This window comes from Hemicordylus capensis, chromosome 4 (genome assembly GCF_027244095.1).
Source record: "Hemicordylus capensis ecotype Gifberg chromosome 4, rHemCap1.1.pri, whole genome shotgun sequence".
In the NCBI taxonomy this organism is placed as follows: Eukaryota; Metazoa; Chordata; class Lepidosauria; order Squamata; family Cordylidae; genus Hemicordylus; species Hemicordylus capensis.
Window position 1 is genome coordinate 224865433 of NC_069660.1, and position 17675 is coordinate 224883107.

The 17675-nt window shown below is 43.1% G+C and overlaps 1 protein-coding gene across 4 annotated transcripts in view; it reads left to right on the top strand.

Moving 5' to 3' along the window:
* Window positions 1–17675, top strand: part of MBP (myelin basic protein) — a 214827-nt gene that overhangs the window by 68225 nt on the left and 128927 nt on the right. For all 4 annotated transcript variants that reach the window (XM_053244441.1, XM_053244442.1, XM_053244438.1 and 1 more), the window contains exon 2: window positions 11473–11545. In XM_053244441.1, the coding sequence (XP_053100416.1) occupies window positions 11498–11545 (48 nt within the window). In that variant the 5' untranslated portion in view covers window positions 11473–11497. The remainder of the gene's footprint in view (window positions 1–11472; window positions 11546–17675) is intronic.

A 17675-nucleotide genomic window follows, 5' to 3' on the forward strand; every position in this document is an offset into this window, starting at 1 on the left:
TTTCCCACTCTTTGCATTTTCAAAGGAGAAGGGTGGGAGGGGGGAGGGGAGGTGGTAGAGGCAGATCAGTGGTGCTTCTTGTAGCTAAAGAAGGGGCACCAGAGTAGGGAAGTATGATAAGGTGGTTAGCAAGTATATGGCAAGTGTATGGCATTAGAGGGCTGATCCTCAGGAAGATCATATCTTATATTGATCTGCACATGTTGACTGATTTAAATGTAAAATCTGACCCCAGCAGTGCTGTGGCCAAGCTACAAGATCAAGTCAAGGAAGCAAATAGGCTGGTTAAACTGGTTCACTTCAAAAATATCTTCCTTATTTATCCCTGGCCTCAGCAGCAGGTATTCCTCCTCTCTGTACTGAAAGTAGAAAAACCAAACAAATGTACTGACAAGCGAGTGACATCAGGCAAGAATTCTCCTTCCTCTTAACTTCATTTCTTTACATTTCAGTGTTGTAAACTTAGAGTTGATTGTTTTTCTCAGTCTGACACCCATGATGTGGACAAGCTCTTTCTATGTTTGAGTCACTAGACGATGCCTGAAATTGGGCGCATTTCTGGTGGGGAAAGTACGTGCTCAATCTTATATGAAAGCATTCTGCAGTTGAATCTGCATGTGCTGCACTGGAAGCCAATAGCAGCCTTCAGCACAGTGGACCAGGTTGGATGATGTCGTCCCTGCCCACAGGATTAGGAACCAAGAGCACAGATGTCCCAATGTCCTCCTCATATTAGGAACATGATTATGTACCAAGAGCATAGATGTCCCAATGTCCTCTTCACACATGTTTTTTTATTGCATGGGGGGCGGCTGTTCATCCTCTACAAGTACTCCAAATACTTGTTTAAACTGTTGGTATATCCATGGAAAGTGTCACAATGGGCGTGTTCTCAGAGTGCCCCTTCCTAATCATGAGGGCAGGGACAGTATTGTCTGTACTACTACAGTGGCAATTTGAAAAGTGCTATTAGGCAGAGACCTGGATAATACTTTTCTGGGGCAGGAAATGGTGGGGAGGGGAGAGAAATGCACTTCCTCTGGATTGGGGATGAGGGAGACTGGGGGCTGAGGAAGCTCTGTGTTAATTAGCCAGTAGTTGTAATATAACTTTTAAAATTGTTTTGCAAAGGCGTGAGTTTAATCTTACTAGGGACATATTCTCAACCAGACAAGCTAACAATGGCTTCAGTGCATTGTATCCTGTTGTTTAAATGCCGCAGAAGATACTTGCCTGGCACTGATTGGGTATAGAGTTATGGTGTGTCCTCCAGTTCTAGGTTAATTTGGTATGGTCCATAAATATGTGTAAGGGGAAAAGGAATTTGCTGATTGGAAAGGAGATCAGAGATGTATGTGTGGAAAAGGATATTTTTAAAATAATGTTCTAATAAGAACTAATCTGCCTACTTTGCTTTCTCTATTCCTACAACTGGACTAAATTTGGTTCAAATTGAGGTCCACAAGTTAGACCTCTTGTGCCTCAAATGTTCACATGTCCACCATCTTGGACTGGGGATGATGACATCATTACAAACTACACCATTGAGGTGTCCCTATGTGTCACTCACCACAACTGTACCAAATTTGGTCAACATCAGTTAGACAGTCCACAAGTTAGAGCACTTGCACCATAAATGTTCACTTGTCCGCTATCTTGGTTTGGGGTGGATGACTTAATCAAAAACTACGCCATTGGAGCATCCCTATGTGTCCCTACAGCTTTAGCAAATTTGGTTCAAATAGGTTAATCAGTTCACAATTAGCGCACTTGTGCTGCAAATGTTCACGTGTCTGCTATCTTGGATTGGGGTGGATGACATCATCATAAACTACACCATTGGGGCATCCCTATGTGTCCCTACAGCTGTAGCAAATTTGGTTCAAATAGGTTAATCAGTTCACAATTAGCGCACTTGTGCTGCAAATGTTCACATGTCTGCTATCTTGGATTGGGGTGAATGACATCATCACAAACTACGCCATTGAGGTATTCCTGTGTGTCACTCACTACAACTGTATCTAATTTGGTTCAAATTGGTTACATATCCCAAAAGTTAGCCCACTTGTGCCTCAAACGTTCATGTGTCCATTATATTGAGTCAGGGTGGATTACATCATCACAAGCTACGCCATTGCAGCATCCCTATGTGTCCCTACAGCTGTAGCAAATTTGATTCAAATTGGTTAGGTGGTTCACAAGTTAGCGCACTTGTGCCTCAAATGTTCATGCGTCTGCCATCATGAATTGGGGTGGATGACATCACAAACTATGCCATTGAGGTGTCCCTACAACTGTACCCAATTTGCTTCATATTGGTCTAGGCATTGGAAAGTTGATGGAGGGGCGGGCGGCACACAAAATGCCGGGTGATCTCATAAGCCTACTGGAAAGTAGGCTAAAACCATCTTGAGATTCAAGGTTGTCTAATATTTCTGTGTCCAACCAGTGCCAGCTCCAGGTTTTTGGAGGGAGCCTTGGGCAGTGGTCCCCCTTCCATAAGTTAGCTCACTTCCTCCCTGCTACTGTCATACCTGCCCATTCAGTTGTCTCCCATTTTGCACTTCTGCGCAGATGGAGAGGATAAGGTGAGGCTCCTTCTCCTCTCTTGTCATTAGGAATATAGGAAGCTGCCATAATACTGAGTCAGACCATTGGTGTCCCTAGCTCCGTATTGACTTCACAGACTGGCAGTGGCTTCTCCAAGGTGGCAGGCAGGAATCTCTCTCAGCCCTATCTTGGAGAAGCCAGGGAGGGAACTTGGAACCTTCTGCTCCATCCCCTGAGGGGATTATCCTACACTGCTCACACTTCTAGTCTCCGATTCATATGCAACCAAGGTGGACCCTGCTTAGCTAAGGAGACAAGTCATGCTTGCTACCACAAGACCAGCTCTGCTCTCCTATGTATTGCCTACATGCTTGGAGTTGCAGTTGCTGCCTACTCTTGGGGTCAGCACTGCCCTGCCCCCCCCCGGATGTGGGTAGAGGCAAAACTCTCAGCAGCTGCCAATCTTCCTCCTGCTGCATTCTGCCTGTGTCCACACCTGTCACCAGTCCATGACAGTGTGCCAACAAGCCCTGCCTCTTTACCAACAAGCGCTGTATTCCCACCAGTGTTCCTAATCATAGGGAGAAGAGGAGAGTTGGTTTTGTGGTAGCAAGCATGACTTGTCTCCTTAGCTAAGCAGGGTCTACCCTGGTTGCATATGAATGGGAGACTTGATGTGTGAGCACTGCAAGAGATTCCCCTCAGGGGATGGAGCTGCTCTGGGAAGAGCATCTAGGTTCCAAGTTCCCTCCCTGGTATCTCCAAGATAGGTTTGAGAGAGATTCCTGCCTGCAACCTTGGAGAAGCCGCTGCCAGTCTGTGTAGACAATACTGAGCTAGATGGACCAATGGTCTGCCTCAGTATATGGCAGCTTCCTATGTTCCTATCCCTCCCCAAGTACAACATTTACCTCCTCAGATAAACGCTGTGCTCTGTTACAGAGTCAACGTGGGAGGTGGAGCTTGGTGGTATTCTCCTGGGAATGTGGGATGCAGCTACAGCATCCATGATATGTGGATTCATAGGTACTGGTGAGCGACATGCACATGTGTGCATGTGGCATGCGCGCACACATGACGTGTGCACACGCACCGGTCACTTCTGGCTACTCCCAGTCCGAGGAGGCACCGGGATGGCAAGGAGGTACACTGCCACCTCACCAGACCGTTTTAAAAGACAGTGCTGGTAGTGGAAACACAGCAGGAAGGATAAGAGCACCCTCCCCCATCCTTAAAGATATCCCCCCCACCTTCAAATCAGCTGAACCAACAGACATTTGAACTGGTTCGGATGCCCGCAAAAAGGCCTCCAGACCAGTTCATGCACATCCCTACTCATGAGCAGGGCTACTGTCTCTAGGCATTTCTTCCATTCTTTCTGCTTGCACTCTCTCTCTCTCCTCTCCTCTCCTCTCCTCTCCTCTCCTCTCCTCTCCTCTCCTCCAGGGGAAGAGGAAACCAGTGATAATCCTAGCAAGGAACTGAAAGTTGGCGGAGTGGCAGAGGTCTGCTATTGAAGGGGCCAGTGGAGCCAGAAACCCATCTGACCTTTTGGTTGTCAATTAGCTGCCCCTGTGCTAGATGCCGTTTGTGTTAAATAACTAATTCTGAATTGTCTTTTAAAGTGCTTGGCTGAATACCACACAATACAGTATGCAACTCTTCCACAGCAAAGAAAAAGGTCTGATCTTAATTTGTGTATTTGGCACTTCACCCAGATTACATCTGGAAACACTCAGTTTCCCCACCCCAAAATGAAACAGTGGTATTTGTTTTCACTAAAAATATTATCTCACTGAAATGTACAATTCCCCAAATGATATTAGACAGGGTTATGCTTGTATCTCTAATAAGAACACTTTGTTTAGATCAAAAGCAATCATTGTGAACCAGCAAGTTATATTAGCTATCTATATTTATAGCCGTCTTTTCTTTTAACTCTGAAATAGTTTGCTGTGTGGCATGTCAATTTTGTATATACTCCAGAATGATTTGGAAGCAGTCTATGTTTTGAGCATATTTCTGCAGTGTATTTTCTTGGCTGGAAACATTAATATCTTCAGTTATATTCTCCTTCTTGCAGTTTGTTAGCTTTATGCCAGGCAGTTTGATCTGGCGGCACATACAAATAAAGAGAGATGAGATTGTTTTAGTAATTGATGACATCCAAAGATTTCCTTGGTGCCAGTAGGAACATCCCATCCAGGGCAAATAGCTGCATGGGGAGCCAAATCTGGACTTACAACATTAGCAGTTGTAAAGGCTGGAAGCTTTTGCTCTCCTATTCCATTACCCCAATCTAGATTAGATGTTCTTTCTTTCTTTCTTTCTTTCTTTCTTTCTTTCTTTCTTTCTTTCTTTCTTTCTAGCTATATATGTAGCTAAATAAGTACACAAGGACTAGTCATGTGCTTAAAATAACATGCCGTTTGACCCACAGTCACTGAGCTACACTACACCTCAGAACTAGTGAAGACCTCTGATTAAACCAGAGTCATCCACCCCTGCTCAAGATGAAATGCACTCAGTGTTGAAGTACAAGCATTGTGCCCTAATTGCGTTCTGTTCACAACCTATTTTGTACTCTCTCTCTCTCTGTTCAAATGATGCACCTTTCTCTCCCTCCTTTCCTTGTACCTACTATCAAAAATGCATCCCAGGTGCATTTTAGAGGTCTTTCTCTCTTGAGATTCCATTGCATTTCAGAGAATCAGCAATTTTTTGTTCAGTGTGGAGAATATAGCCTTCTATAACCTTCCTTGAAGCAGAGGTGGATTGAGCAGGAAATTACAGGGGGTGCAACAGAAATCCCCCCCTAAAATATCCCCCCCATATATAAAAATATTGGGGCTTTGATTTTATTTCTCTTGCAAATGCACTATGCCAGGGATTGTCAAACTCAAATCTGGCGGTGGGCTGGATTGGATTCCAGTGCACCTCTCGGAAGCCACACAAAGCTTTGTGCCACCTTGTATTGCCTTGAACTGCCTTCTGTCTTCCTCCTCTTCTCTGCTCTTTCTCTCATTCCTTTTCTCTTCTCCCCCACCACCCTACTACTTAAATAAGCCAAATTCACTGCTTTTTACACCAAAATACACTCAGGGAAAGATTGGTGTTTTTGTTTTATTCATTCATTCATTCATCCATCCATTTATTCTATTTCTATACCACCCTTCCGAAAATGACTCAGAGTGGTTTACACAGAGAAATAATAAATAAATAAGATGGATCCCTGTCCCCAAAGGGCTCACAGTCTAAAAAGAAACATCAGATAGACACCAGCAACAGTCACTGGAGGTGCTGTGCTGGGGGTGGATAGGGCCAGTTACTCTCCCCCTGCTAAATAAAAGAGAATCACCACGTTAAAAGATGCCTCTTTGCCAAGTTAGCAGGGTTTAGTTTTAGAAGAAATTCTGGACATACCTGCTGATACCAGATTTTGCATGGACCACCCTGTCACTCTTCCTCTCTCCTTTACAGAGGTGTTGCTAGGTACTTAAAGATCTAGGACTTGGACCCACAGACTCCCCACATTTTGATTATTAAATCTTTTCATGCTCTATTAAAGGTATCCCACACTCTCCTCCCCTCTAGTTTGCTTCGCTGCTAAAAATGAATCTCCTTTTTCTCCTGCATCAGATTTCTTCTGCAATCAATACACACACAGTTGAGAACCAGTGTGGTGTAGTGATTAGTGTGTCAAGACTAGAATTGGGTGACTTGCATTCCTCATTCAGTAATGAAACTCACTGTGGGACTTTAGCTGAGACTCTCTCCTCCAAACCTGCCTCGCAGGATTGTTGTGTGGTTAAAAGTGGGGAGGAAGAACATGTACACTAACCTGAACTCTTTGGAGAAAGAACAGGATGTGTGTCATAATAAAATATATGTATATGTTGACTTTAAGCCACATGCACTCCAATCCTAAGCATGTAAACTCAGAAGCAAATTCAAATAGCTTTTTTTACACCTATCATAGCAGTAAGCAATCCAGTTTGATCTCTTCTATTAACAACATTTCATTTAAGCAAAAATAATATGCAACTATAGTTGTCTGTATACTTCAGTGTATAGTGTGTGGCTATACACTACAGGGGGGAAAAAACACCAATTTGATTTCAAACAGGACAGCAGAATGTCATACATGGAATTACCCCAGTTTCTTAGGATTTAAAGACAACCAATCATTTTATGGGCAAGGCAGTTTTTAAAATGAGTTTCTTGTGATCTGATTTGCAAAGCCTTATTTTGAAGCCTCACAGGATTGTGTATAAAAATAGACTTTTGGTGAGGGAGGGGAAATGCTTAGTGTTCATTTTAGCAATTTGTGAAGCTGCTTTCAAGAAGTTTGGGTATTTTAGTCCATTAAAGGTTTATTAAAAAGACAATATGTAAGTTTTTTAATATATGAACTACTGTTACAATAAGAAAGCAAAATAAAATAGTAATGATTATAAGGGGAAACATGTTGAGAAAGAACCATTTTCTCATATTTTGCTATTTAAGCCATTTTGAGAACTTTATTGCTAAAAAAGCAGCATAATTTTTTTTAGTAAGGTGGGGGGCGGGGGGAGAAAGAAACCCACACACAGAGACCAGATTAGAGTTACAAGCCGTTAAGTAGCTTCAGGAACAAAAGGAAGGAACAAAAACAAAAACATATCCATTTTGTCAGAGCATTTTTTCTTCCCTCTTACTCTTTTTAAAGCTTTTAATACTTTTGCACTGACTAATTTCCTTACAAAAAGTCATATTGTTGGGATGGGAAGGGTTTTTTCTTACAAGTTTGTACTAGAACAATTTTGGCATACTTTGAAAATGATTTTTCTAAAAAATAAGAAAAGTTTAAAACTCACTCTCGAACACACACACGGGGTGGGACTTTTCTCACATGTACAAAACACATGGTTCATGGGGATGGTGGGCGGGGGAGAGAAACACGGTGGCTTAAGAAAAGCGAACAAATCACACACAAACAAAACAGACAGCTAAGGCTTTCTTTTTTTAAAAAAAGAAAAGGTTATTTTCCTTCTTTGAGGAAAGAAGCCCAACAGCAAGCTTCCTTGGCTCTGCAATTACAGTACATTCAAGTGTGGAGTGGGGGAGGAGCATAGGACTCCAGGAGAACCAATAAGGCTGGGGGACGGCAGGACAAGCAGCAAAAGGAGGTGAACCATTTTTAAAATCTCTGCTACTGCTAATCTCAGTGAGACTCAACGGAAATTCAGAGGGTACAACTGCACCCTTGCACTCCCTCTGGATCTGCGCTGCCTGGAAGTAGCTAAATGTCAATAAAACTGGCATGATTTTTCATGTACTGCCAGCTGCTTTCAAGATATTGACATTTTAATAGCACTCCTGTATACCATAAAGAGTGGGTGTTAAATGTTCTTGATTGGTCTTTATTTCTGCATGTCTGCCAACTTCCAGAGGTAGTTATAGATTATTAGTGGGTAAATTATATTGCTCAGCCACACTAGTATTTAGCCGTCAGATTTTGAAGATGAATGGAATTCAAACAACTCACTAATGCATCTGGATAATTTGTGGTTTTATAGCATGCACCCTTAATGTTTAATGTAAGACAATTCCATTTGCCAGTGTTGCCATTATACACCTACTAGTTTGGATCAGAGTGAGTCAAATGCAGAGGTAGTTGAAACTTTCAGAAATATTCCATGCATAAGATGGTAGCAAACATGAGTTTGCCACTCAGCAGGAAACTGTATCCAATCCTTGCTCTCTTAGGAGTGCACAAGCATGCTACCTGTTTCCAAACACAGTTGTCTCATTCATATTCATTATGGGCTAACAACTCACACAAGAGGAGAAGTACCTGGTCAATGTTGAAATATATTATATCACTGGTAAGAGAATATGCATACAAGTGAGGAGTAAACATTTGGGATGTACAAATATCCCAATAGGTTACAACACAAAATTCAAAATGCTGAAACAGACGAAAGCTGAACAATAGGAAGAAACTCCATGGGTGATGACAGAGTTCTGAATGCTGGAAGACACAAATGGCAGAGACTTGCAGTGCTAATGCAAGGTTTCAAATGCTTCCTCAGTCAGAGATGTGTCTCTTGGTCTCCAGATTCTTTGAAATAGATTTGTTATATATTCAAGGAGCTGAGCTCAAAAATGTCTTGCACCTTCAGTGGCTCTCATGTCTGATAGGTTCCACCACCAGAACTAAGTAAATCACCAAGCTTCTTCTTCTCAGAGGCAATGCTGCTCAATTTTGTCACCTATTGGGATATTTGTACACTGTATGCTTACTTCTCACTTATATGTATATTCTCTTACCATTGATATTATAATATACTTCAACATTGACTAGGTACTTCTCCTCTTGTGTGAGTTTCGCTTCTGCATTTGGTACCTATCCTTCCCATTTTCCTTAATAACATCTTAGACCTAAAGAAGTAAGATGTAAACTCCTATTTATGTTGAATTGATAGGGACAATGCATTTATTTCTACAACTCACCTTATCCTCAAAAGACAGTTCTCATCAAAACAGAGGTATATGCAGCAACTCACTTTTATTTAGTCTGATTCCTCCTCCCTAATAAGCAACTTTGTCCAATGGGTAGAAACTGGACCTGGGAAACTTGGGTTCAAAACTAGACCCGCCCATACAGATTCATTTCTTGGCCTTAGGCATGTTGTTTCCTGAATAACACACTGAATAATGACAGACTAGTAGCTAATATATTTAATGTTCTTTAAAAGTATTATGTCTTAGTGAACTGCTGTTTGTATACTCCCTACCCACTATTTCTTATATTTCCACGTGGCAACCATTCACCATGTGGTTTAGTGACTAGACTGTGGGATTAGGACAGAGGAGACCTGAATTCAGATCCCTTCTCAGCCTTAAGATGACCATTGTCTCAGTCTGACATATCTCAAGTTTGCCATAGTGGGGACAAACTGGGAAGAGGAAGAACCATATGTGCCCCCCGAACTCCTTGGAGAAAAGGTGATATTTGAATATAATGTAAAAGGGGAATATACTTCCTTTATTGAGGAAAGCTGAACCTTCAGGAGAGGGCCTGGAATATCCCTGAGGAGACCTGCCCTGGGTAAACTTGAAAACTGCAAAAGCAGCAAATTATGCATAGTAAAATGAATGTATTTGTTCTTCTCTGCCACCAGTAACATGTGGGGAATAAATAAATATCTGTCAATAATAGCTGAACCTCATGAAAATCACAGACATTTCAGACTGAACCCACACCATTCAATAGTCTCTCTGATAAGACTGCTCTACAGCACCACTGTGCCAACCAAACAAATTTATCTTCCTAAAATATGGAGTGTTAATTACTCACCATATGTTTAATTTCCCTTAATAACATCTGACTTGAGGCTGCCTTTTAGTATGTAGGACGTCTACATTTTTGCTGCTATTTTATTTCATCACAGCTTTTACGAATGTGCAACTAACTTAAAAATAACAGGAGACTGAAATACATTTAAAACTAGATACAGATTATTTTAAGGGATCCTGTAACCTGGCTGGGTTTTGTTTTGTTGTTGTAAGGGCAGGGTGGGGAACGGGGACGGGGGAGAGCTGATGAACAGCGAAGGCACAAAAGAGAGGTCATTGTTCCCTCTAACAGGGATTCCCAGATGTTGTTGCCTACAACTCCCAGAATCCCCAGCCAAAGGACACTGCAGCAGGGGATGCTGGGAGCTGTAGTGAACAACATCTGGGAATTCCTGTTAGAGGGAACAGTGGAGGGGATGCCTTAAAGTGCCTTAAAAATCACTTATTTCCAATGTATTTGATTATTCCTTTTTAACGGCTTTTATTGATCCTTGAAACAAATGACATACATCCAAATAAGGCTGATTTTGAAGAACAAGAATGGTTTTCAGATCCTGTGTCATTTGTATATACAGATGTGCCATGATAACCCTGGCTGAGTGGTCTTGCCATATAGTAGCTTGGTCATCCATTTCATGCTGCCAAGGGATAAGGGATATTTTATCAGGTGTGTTAGGGTGTGGTGACAATTTCTAGAGGGGTAACTGTGCTAATCTGTTGCATCAAAAATAGAACGATTGCAGTTTTGCAACACATTAAAGACAAACTAATTTATTTCAGCATAAGCTTTCATGGACTACAGTATGGTAAAATAGTCAACTGTATGGGTGCAGAGAGTATTCCCTGGAACAGGGATTTCCAGATGTTGGTGACTACAGCTCCCATCATCTCCAGCTGCAATAGCCTTTGGCTGTGGATGATGGGATTTGTTGTCAATAACATCTGGGAATCCCTGAACACTGGTGCAGAGGCATACTAATGCATGCTAACCCCTACTAACTGAGCAAAGATGCTCCTTTTGGAAGTGGAGGCTCTTTTATTATTTAGCCATGGGAAAGCAACTGTCATCATCTACAGTATCATGGTGGTGGCTGTTCTTGAAGTCTCATGTTTCCTTTTTAGATTGTAGCCCCTTTCGGTCAGGAAACCATTTTTTAACTCATTTTTAATGTGAGTGTACTGTGAGGAGGTCAGCACAGCGGGAAAAGGTTCTCACACTGAATGTTTTTTGGGTTTTTTATTTTTTTTGCCAAAGTGGCTCCTGCTTGAAAAATAGAAATCACTGACCTAACATAACTCTGTAGAATTCTGCAGAACCTGTAAGAGATTGGTTGAGTGAAATGCACATTGTCCCCTTCCAGTGTTCCCTCTAAGGCGTGCCTGCACTCACAAGTTTTTTGGTGTCCTCTCAGTTAATTTTAGATGCCACTCAGGTTGAATCAAAAGGCCTCACTCTGAATGCATATATGCATACATTGCTCCTGCCCAGAACAAAACGCATTCCAACACAGACGGGGAAAAATAGAGAGAACACTGCCGCCTTCCTGTTTTCTCACTCGTGTTACCTTTTTACTGTTGTAGTTCTGCAAGAAACGTGAGGATTGCCATGGGGAACCATGTTGGGAAACGAGATCTGGGTGCTGAGAAAGTAAAGGTAAGAGAAAGCATTTTGCTAGAAATTAGTCTAACAGAACAACCATTGGTAATATTTACAGACATTTCATTACACGTTGCTGAATTTTATAGCGGCAGAAATGCATGAATAGGGGGGAAATACCTTAGTAGGTGCATTTTTTGTTGGTGCATTTTTTGTTTTATTAAAGCGAACCCTAGCTTTCAATTTAAACAGAATTTAAACATTAAGGGGAATAACATACTAATGCAACTAATATGAAAAATATTTATACACCGCTTTTCAACAAAAGTTCCCAAAGCGATTTACATAGATATAAAACATTAAGATAAAATGGTTCTCTGTCCCCAAAGGGCTCACAATCGAGAAATTGTGAGAAACACAAGATAGACACCGGTAGCAGCCACTGGAAGGATGCTATGCTGGGGATGGCTAGGGCCAGTTGCTCTCCCCCTGCTCAGTAAAGAGAATCACCACTTTAAAAAGTTGCCCCTTTGTTCAGTTCACAGTTGCCCTTTGCTCCCTCCCTCGTCAGGAGTCTGTGACATGAGTCTGTGATCCAGCATGGGCCACCTTGAAACCATCATTTCAGGAACTGCACTTGTACCCTTGTCTGCAAGTAAACAACTGATGCCTGCATAATTCAAAACTTCTGGTTCCACAGCTTTTTCAGGACTAAAGTTGGAAGTCCAATTCATGTGACTGAATTTACTCACAAAGCGTCCCCATGGTTTCTATGCAAGCATAAATCTATTTCACAATTGTGTGACTGAGGCCCCTAAAACAAGTTGACATTTTATGCTTCATTTTTTCCGCTTCCCTATTTTATAGGGTTGTGTGTGGGTGTCTGTGGGTGTGCATGTGCAAGCATTTCCTCTCTGTTTTAGCAGAAAACCAAACCTGGCAATTTAGTACTTTGGGGAAGTAAGTTAGAACTAAATGTAAGTGTTTGAAATCATCTCTCATATTTGATACCACAATGTTTCCAGTTCATAAACTGAGTGAAACTCCTAAAAAATTTTAGTATTCAGAGTGCGAATTGCTTTGGGTGCCATGTTATTTTGTTAAAAGCTTGAACAGGGCTAAGGAGAAACATAGTGAAACACATTATCCTGATAGTATCACTGAGTCTGTGACACATGGAATTTGAAGACTGCTTTGGATATCATGAAACAGTTTGTTTGTTTATTACATTTATATACTGCTCTTCCTCCAAGGAGCCCAGAGCAGTGTACGTGTTTATGTTTCTCCTTACAAAAAAACCTTGCAAGGTAGGTTAGGCTGAGAGAGAAGTGACTGGCCCAGAGTCACCCAATGAGTGCCATGGCTGAATGGGGTTTTGAACTCGGGTCACCCCAGTCTTAGTCCAACACTCTAACCACTACATCGAACTGACTGCATCTTAGAGCTGATTTGCCCAGAGAAAGCATGTGGTGCAGCCCTCCTGGACCATTACCACTTGAAATGCTGAAGGAAGATCATATGTTCCAAAGCTTTCATGTGCTTTAAAAAAACAAACCCTTTCTGAATAAAGAAAACTAGGATGCCAAGGAAAAGGTTAGGCTGTGGCCTTTCTCTCTTGGATGCTAGCTTTCCCAGAGCAGGAAGATTTTGACAAGTGGAAGCATTCAGTGATATCCCTCAGAGATCCATTGGGTGTCTTCTGGAACCCAGACCCATGATGTTTGACAGGTCCACGCTTTGACAACTGGCCAAGATCCACCTGTTTTGGTTAACTGTTTCCAGTTTGGTTTGATATCTTCTCCTGTTCTCCATATTTGATTTTATCCAGCACTTTTTGAAATGGTTTTTTATTGTTATGTTGAAATGGTTTTTAACCTTTGTTGCTGTAAACAGCTTTGGGTTTCTTTTGGAAGAAAGCCTGTGTATATCTGTTTTGAATAACAAAATTAATACCTGTCACCTGAATGTTGAATGGTGCAGTCTCAGGAGCATGTACCATGTAATTTTCTTGGGTTTGTAGATCAACCCCTTGTGCTTTAAATGTGCCAGGCAGGGGCAGTCAAGATGAAGTGAGGGGGTTGCCTAAAGAAATGGATTATTGGGGCACCCTAACCCTGACACCTCCCCAGCCTCCCTCTGCAACTCACTGCTAATCACCATTGGATCACTCTTTGCCACACCAACACTCATCTGAGATGGCCTTCTGCATTTCTCCCTGTGCTCCTTGCGAAACTTGCAAGAGTTGGATTGAGGCCAAAAAGAAGCTTGCAGGAGGTATGAGGAGGAGAGAGGTGACTGGCAACCTTCCCTCCTCCCTGCCTCTTCTTCCATTGTCAAATTTTGCAATGGTCGGCTCCTTTCAAAGGTCAAGGGTTCACCCCCCTCCCACCAAGGTTGTGGGACAGAGAAGCATTTGGCGCCTTGCCTCAGGTGCCAAAATACCTTCGACCTCCTCTGCAGCCAGTGAGTGGTCAAGGAGAAGTCTAAAAAGCATTTACTCTCCAGCTAAGAGACTGAGCTACAAATCAGGAAGACTGTGACTCAGATCTTACCTCTGCTATAAATTCACTAAGTTGTCCCAGGCAAGTAACTCTTTCACAGCACCCCTCTCCCATCTGTAATATGGGGATAATCATTTCTACCTGCTTCACTATGCTGTTGCTAAGCTACAATAATCTCTGTGAACTGTTTTCACTGCTTGAAAGTACTATATACAAATGCTAGGTCCTACTACCACTGCTGCTACTAATAATGTCCTCTTACCCATAAACAGGCCAATGGTTTGAACCTCTGCAGTTGCCTAAAAGCAGCAGGTCTTTTTGTTTTTTCAGGAAGGCAGTTTTTCACAGGCCAAACTCTGAAGCAGATATACTTAGCCCAGAGTCTTAATATTTTATTTGACTTAGAGGCTATTCTCATGACCGCAGGACAGTGGGCTAAAGGAGCCCAGCCCACTGTCCTGCGGTCGTAGGAATTGCCAGGAGCTGCGCAGCTCCGAGCGGTCAGCCTACTTGGCTCCGCTAACCCCATTTTGGTGATCTTGAGTCGCCATGGCGTGGCTCTGCACTGCGGCAACTTGTGAGGAGACCCCCGCCAGGAGTCTAAAACAAGCCTTCCTGTCTCGGGGCCCTCCCCAGGAAGCCCTGCACACTCGCACGGAGAATCCTTGGACTTCCAGGGGCCAGGTGGCCCTCGATCCCCGCAAGTCCTACTGGCTCCGTGATGGAACCAGTAATCGTGATGGAACCGTGATGGAACCAATGCAGCTGCCTAGGGCTCCGCGGGTGCTTGTGTGCGGGGACAGTGAGCTTGGCTCTCTCTCCCCGCCTAACCCCATCTGGTTCTCCACACTTCTTGTGTGGACAACCTCATAATCTTCTTGTTGTTGTTTTAATTCGTATATAAAAGCAGCTGTCCCAGGCACAGGGCATCCCGAAGGAAAAACTGTTTTTTGGATTCATGCAAGAGGGACTTGCTGTTGGTTGTTGAGTTTTTTTAGCCCTTCCCAATAAAAACAAAGGAGCATAAGTGCTTAGATCTCACCTGTAATGACAAATGTGGAGATTCTCCATTTCCCAGCTAAAGAAAAAAGGGACAGGTGAGAGGGAAAGGAGTGCCATGGAGAATGCTAGGCCTGTGCAATCAGAAATGCTAGAATGCCTGACTGTGCAATTTCTGCCCAGTGCCCATCGCCATGGGGAGGTAGCCAATCATGGGGCAATTGCCCCAGGTAGTACAGTGGGGTTCGTTAATGCCCAATCCAGCACTGATACAGGAGAGGCTGAGTGGGTGGGCATGGGGGGGAATGCCGGGAGGGTTCATAGGGAGGGTGGGGAGTCATGCAGGGGAGGCTGGGAAACCGTGCAGGGATGCCTATATTGTATTTCCTCCCAGGAACTACAGCACCCAGGCATCCCCACACTGTTTCCCAGTCTCTCTGCACTAGATCCCAACCTCTCCTGCGTGACTCTCCACCCTCCCCCACAGATCCTCCCGGCATTCTCCCCACCTGCCCAGCCTCGCCTGTGCTGGATTGGGCATTAAAGAACCTCACCCCCAATGTACAACCCGGGGCAGTTGCCCCACCATCTGCTGCTTCCCTGTGGAAGGGCGGGCGAGAATCACGCATTTGGGCATTCCGACATTTCTGATTGCACACGATGAAAGAGAGCGCACAAAGCTATTCACCCACCCACCTGTATGTAAGTCTTTGCTACCAAAGACAATGTTATTTGTGATGATTGGACTGCCAGTTGTAGCATCAATTTTAAGATATGCAGACAGTGATTCAGATGCTGTAGTTTCATTTTGAATTATATATCTTCTTTGTTTTTTCACCTTCAAAGATGAGTAAGTTGTCTGTCTGGTTTTGCCAGATGTTTCCAGTAGCACAAAGCAAAATATCTTAACCAGTATGTGTGTGGTTCACACTTCTTTTTTTTTTAAGAGTCAGTTTTCAGAACCAAAGAATTTTAATTGAAAAGAAAATGAAGGGACAAACTAGAAAGCTGAAGAATAAACTGGGCAATTGGCTGTGATTCAGGATAGCAGAAAAGTGGTTTGTGACTGTGTGTTCACATGCAGTGTGGCTATATTCACATCATTTCACCTTCCTGTGAGTGTATTTTTCTTGTTGTGCTTTTGGAGTATACATGCCTCACCAAAGGGGTTATAGCTCAGTGCTGGAGCACATGCTTTGCATGCAGAATGTCCCAGGTAAAGTCCCTGGAATACTTGGCCTGAGAAAATTCTTTGCCTGAGAACCTGGAAAGCCCTGCTAGTTGAAATAGACAGTACTGGACTGAATGGGTCAATTACTGACTCATACCCTATTTGCATGTTATGTTAAAAACACGTACAGTCTATGTGTAGAGTGTATTGTGCACACATACAGTTATTCACACATAATATTCAACACACACACACAACACTACACTTCATATCTGGCTGGATTTAAGGAGGTACAGTCCACAATTAGGGTTTAGAGTTTCTCTAAATCCCAGATTTAGGGTTGGGACGGCATTAGATAAGTGTCTTTGGGGTTTGCATCTAACTTTCAGGGCTGTGTCATCATGCAGAGCATGAATTAGAAATAGCAGGCACCAGTCAATTGTGGAGGCTTCCAGTTTTTCCCAGTTTTTTTGTGTTGTGAGATGGAGTCAAAAGCGGACTTGAGATCAATGAAGTCTGTCTTCAGTGAGTGGAGTATTTTTCGATTAGGTGCTGCAGTACAAGGCACTGGTCAATTGTGGACCATCCCTTCCTAAATCTGGCCAGATATGAAGCGTAGTACTGTATGTGTACTGAATATAGTGTGAGAATAACTGTATGTGTACACAATACACTGTACACAGACTGTACGTGTGCTTGACATAATGTTGGTCTGCAATTGGAGGCAGGCCTGGTGAAAGTGGAGGCCAGAGGCTGGCTGTCCATACTCAACTACTGGCTAAGACTATCCCTCCTCCCAACGTCCCTACCCTCTCTACATTGGTGGATAGCTTCCAATCCACATGGAAGCAATCTCCATCAGCGAAACCATCCTTACCTGGATTCTCCGCTTCCCACCTGCTTTCATTGGGTTATGAGCAGGCCAGGACACTTATCAAACAGCGCATAATTGATGCAGAATGCCACACTGACTTAGACAGGTCCCCGAACGTTTTTCTCTCTGAAAGTCTAGGGCAGGGTTTCTTAACCTTGGGCCCCTAGATGTTGATGGACTACAACTCCCATCATCTGCAGCCACAGTGGACATGGCTGGGGATGATAGGAGTTGTAGTCCATCAACATCTGGGGGCCCAAGGTTAAGAAACCCTGGTCTAGGGTGTATAACAACACCTGTTGGATACCTTAAAGGTAAAGTGCACTATCAAGTCAATTTTGACTCCTGGAGCTCACAGAGCCCCGTGGTTTTCTTTTGGTAGAATAAAAGAGGGGTTTAGCATTGCCTCCTCCCACGCAGTATGATATGATGCCTTTCAGCATCTTCCTATATTGCTGCTGCCCAATATAGGTGTTTCCCATAGTCTTTCCCATAGTCTGGAAAACATACCAGCAGGGATTTTAACCAGCAACCTTCTGCTTGTTGGTCAAGCATTTCCCCTCTGCACCACTTAAGGAGACGTTAGATACCTTACACAGCTAGAACAGGGGCAGAGCCACCATTGGGCCAACGGGTTCAAAG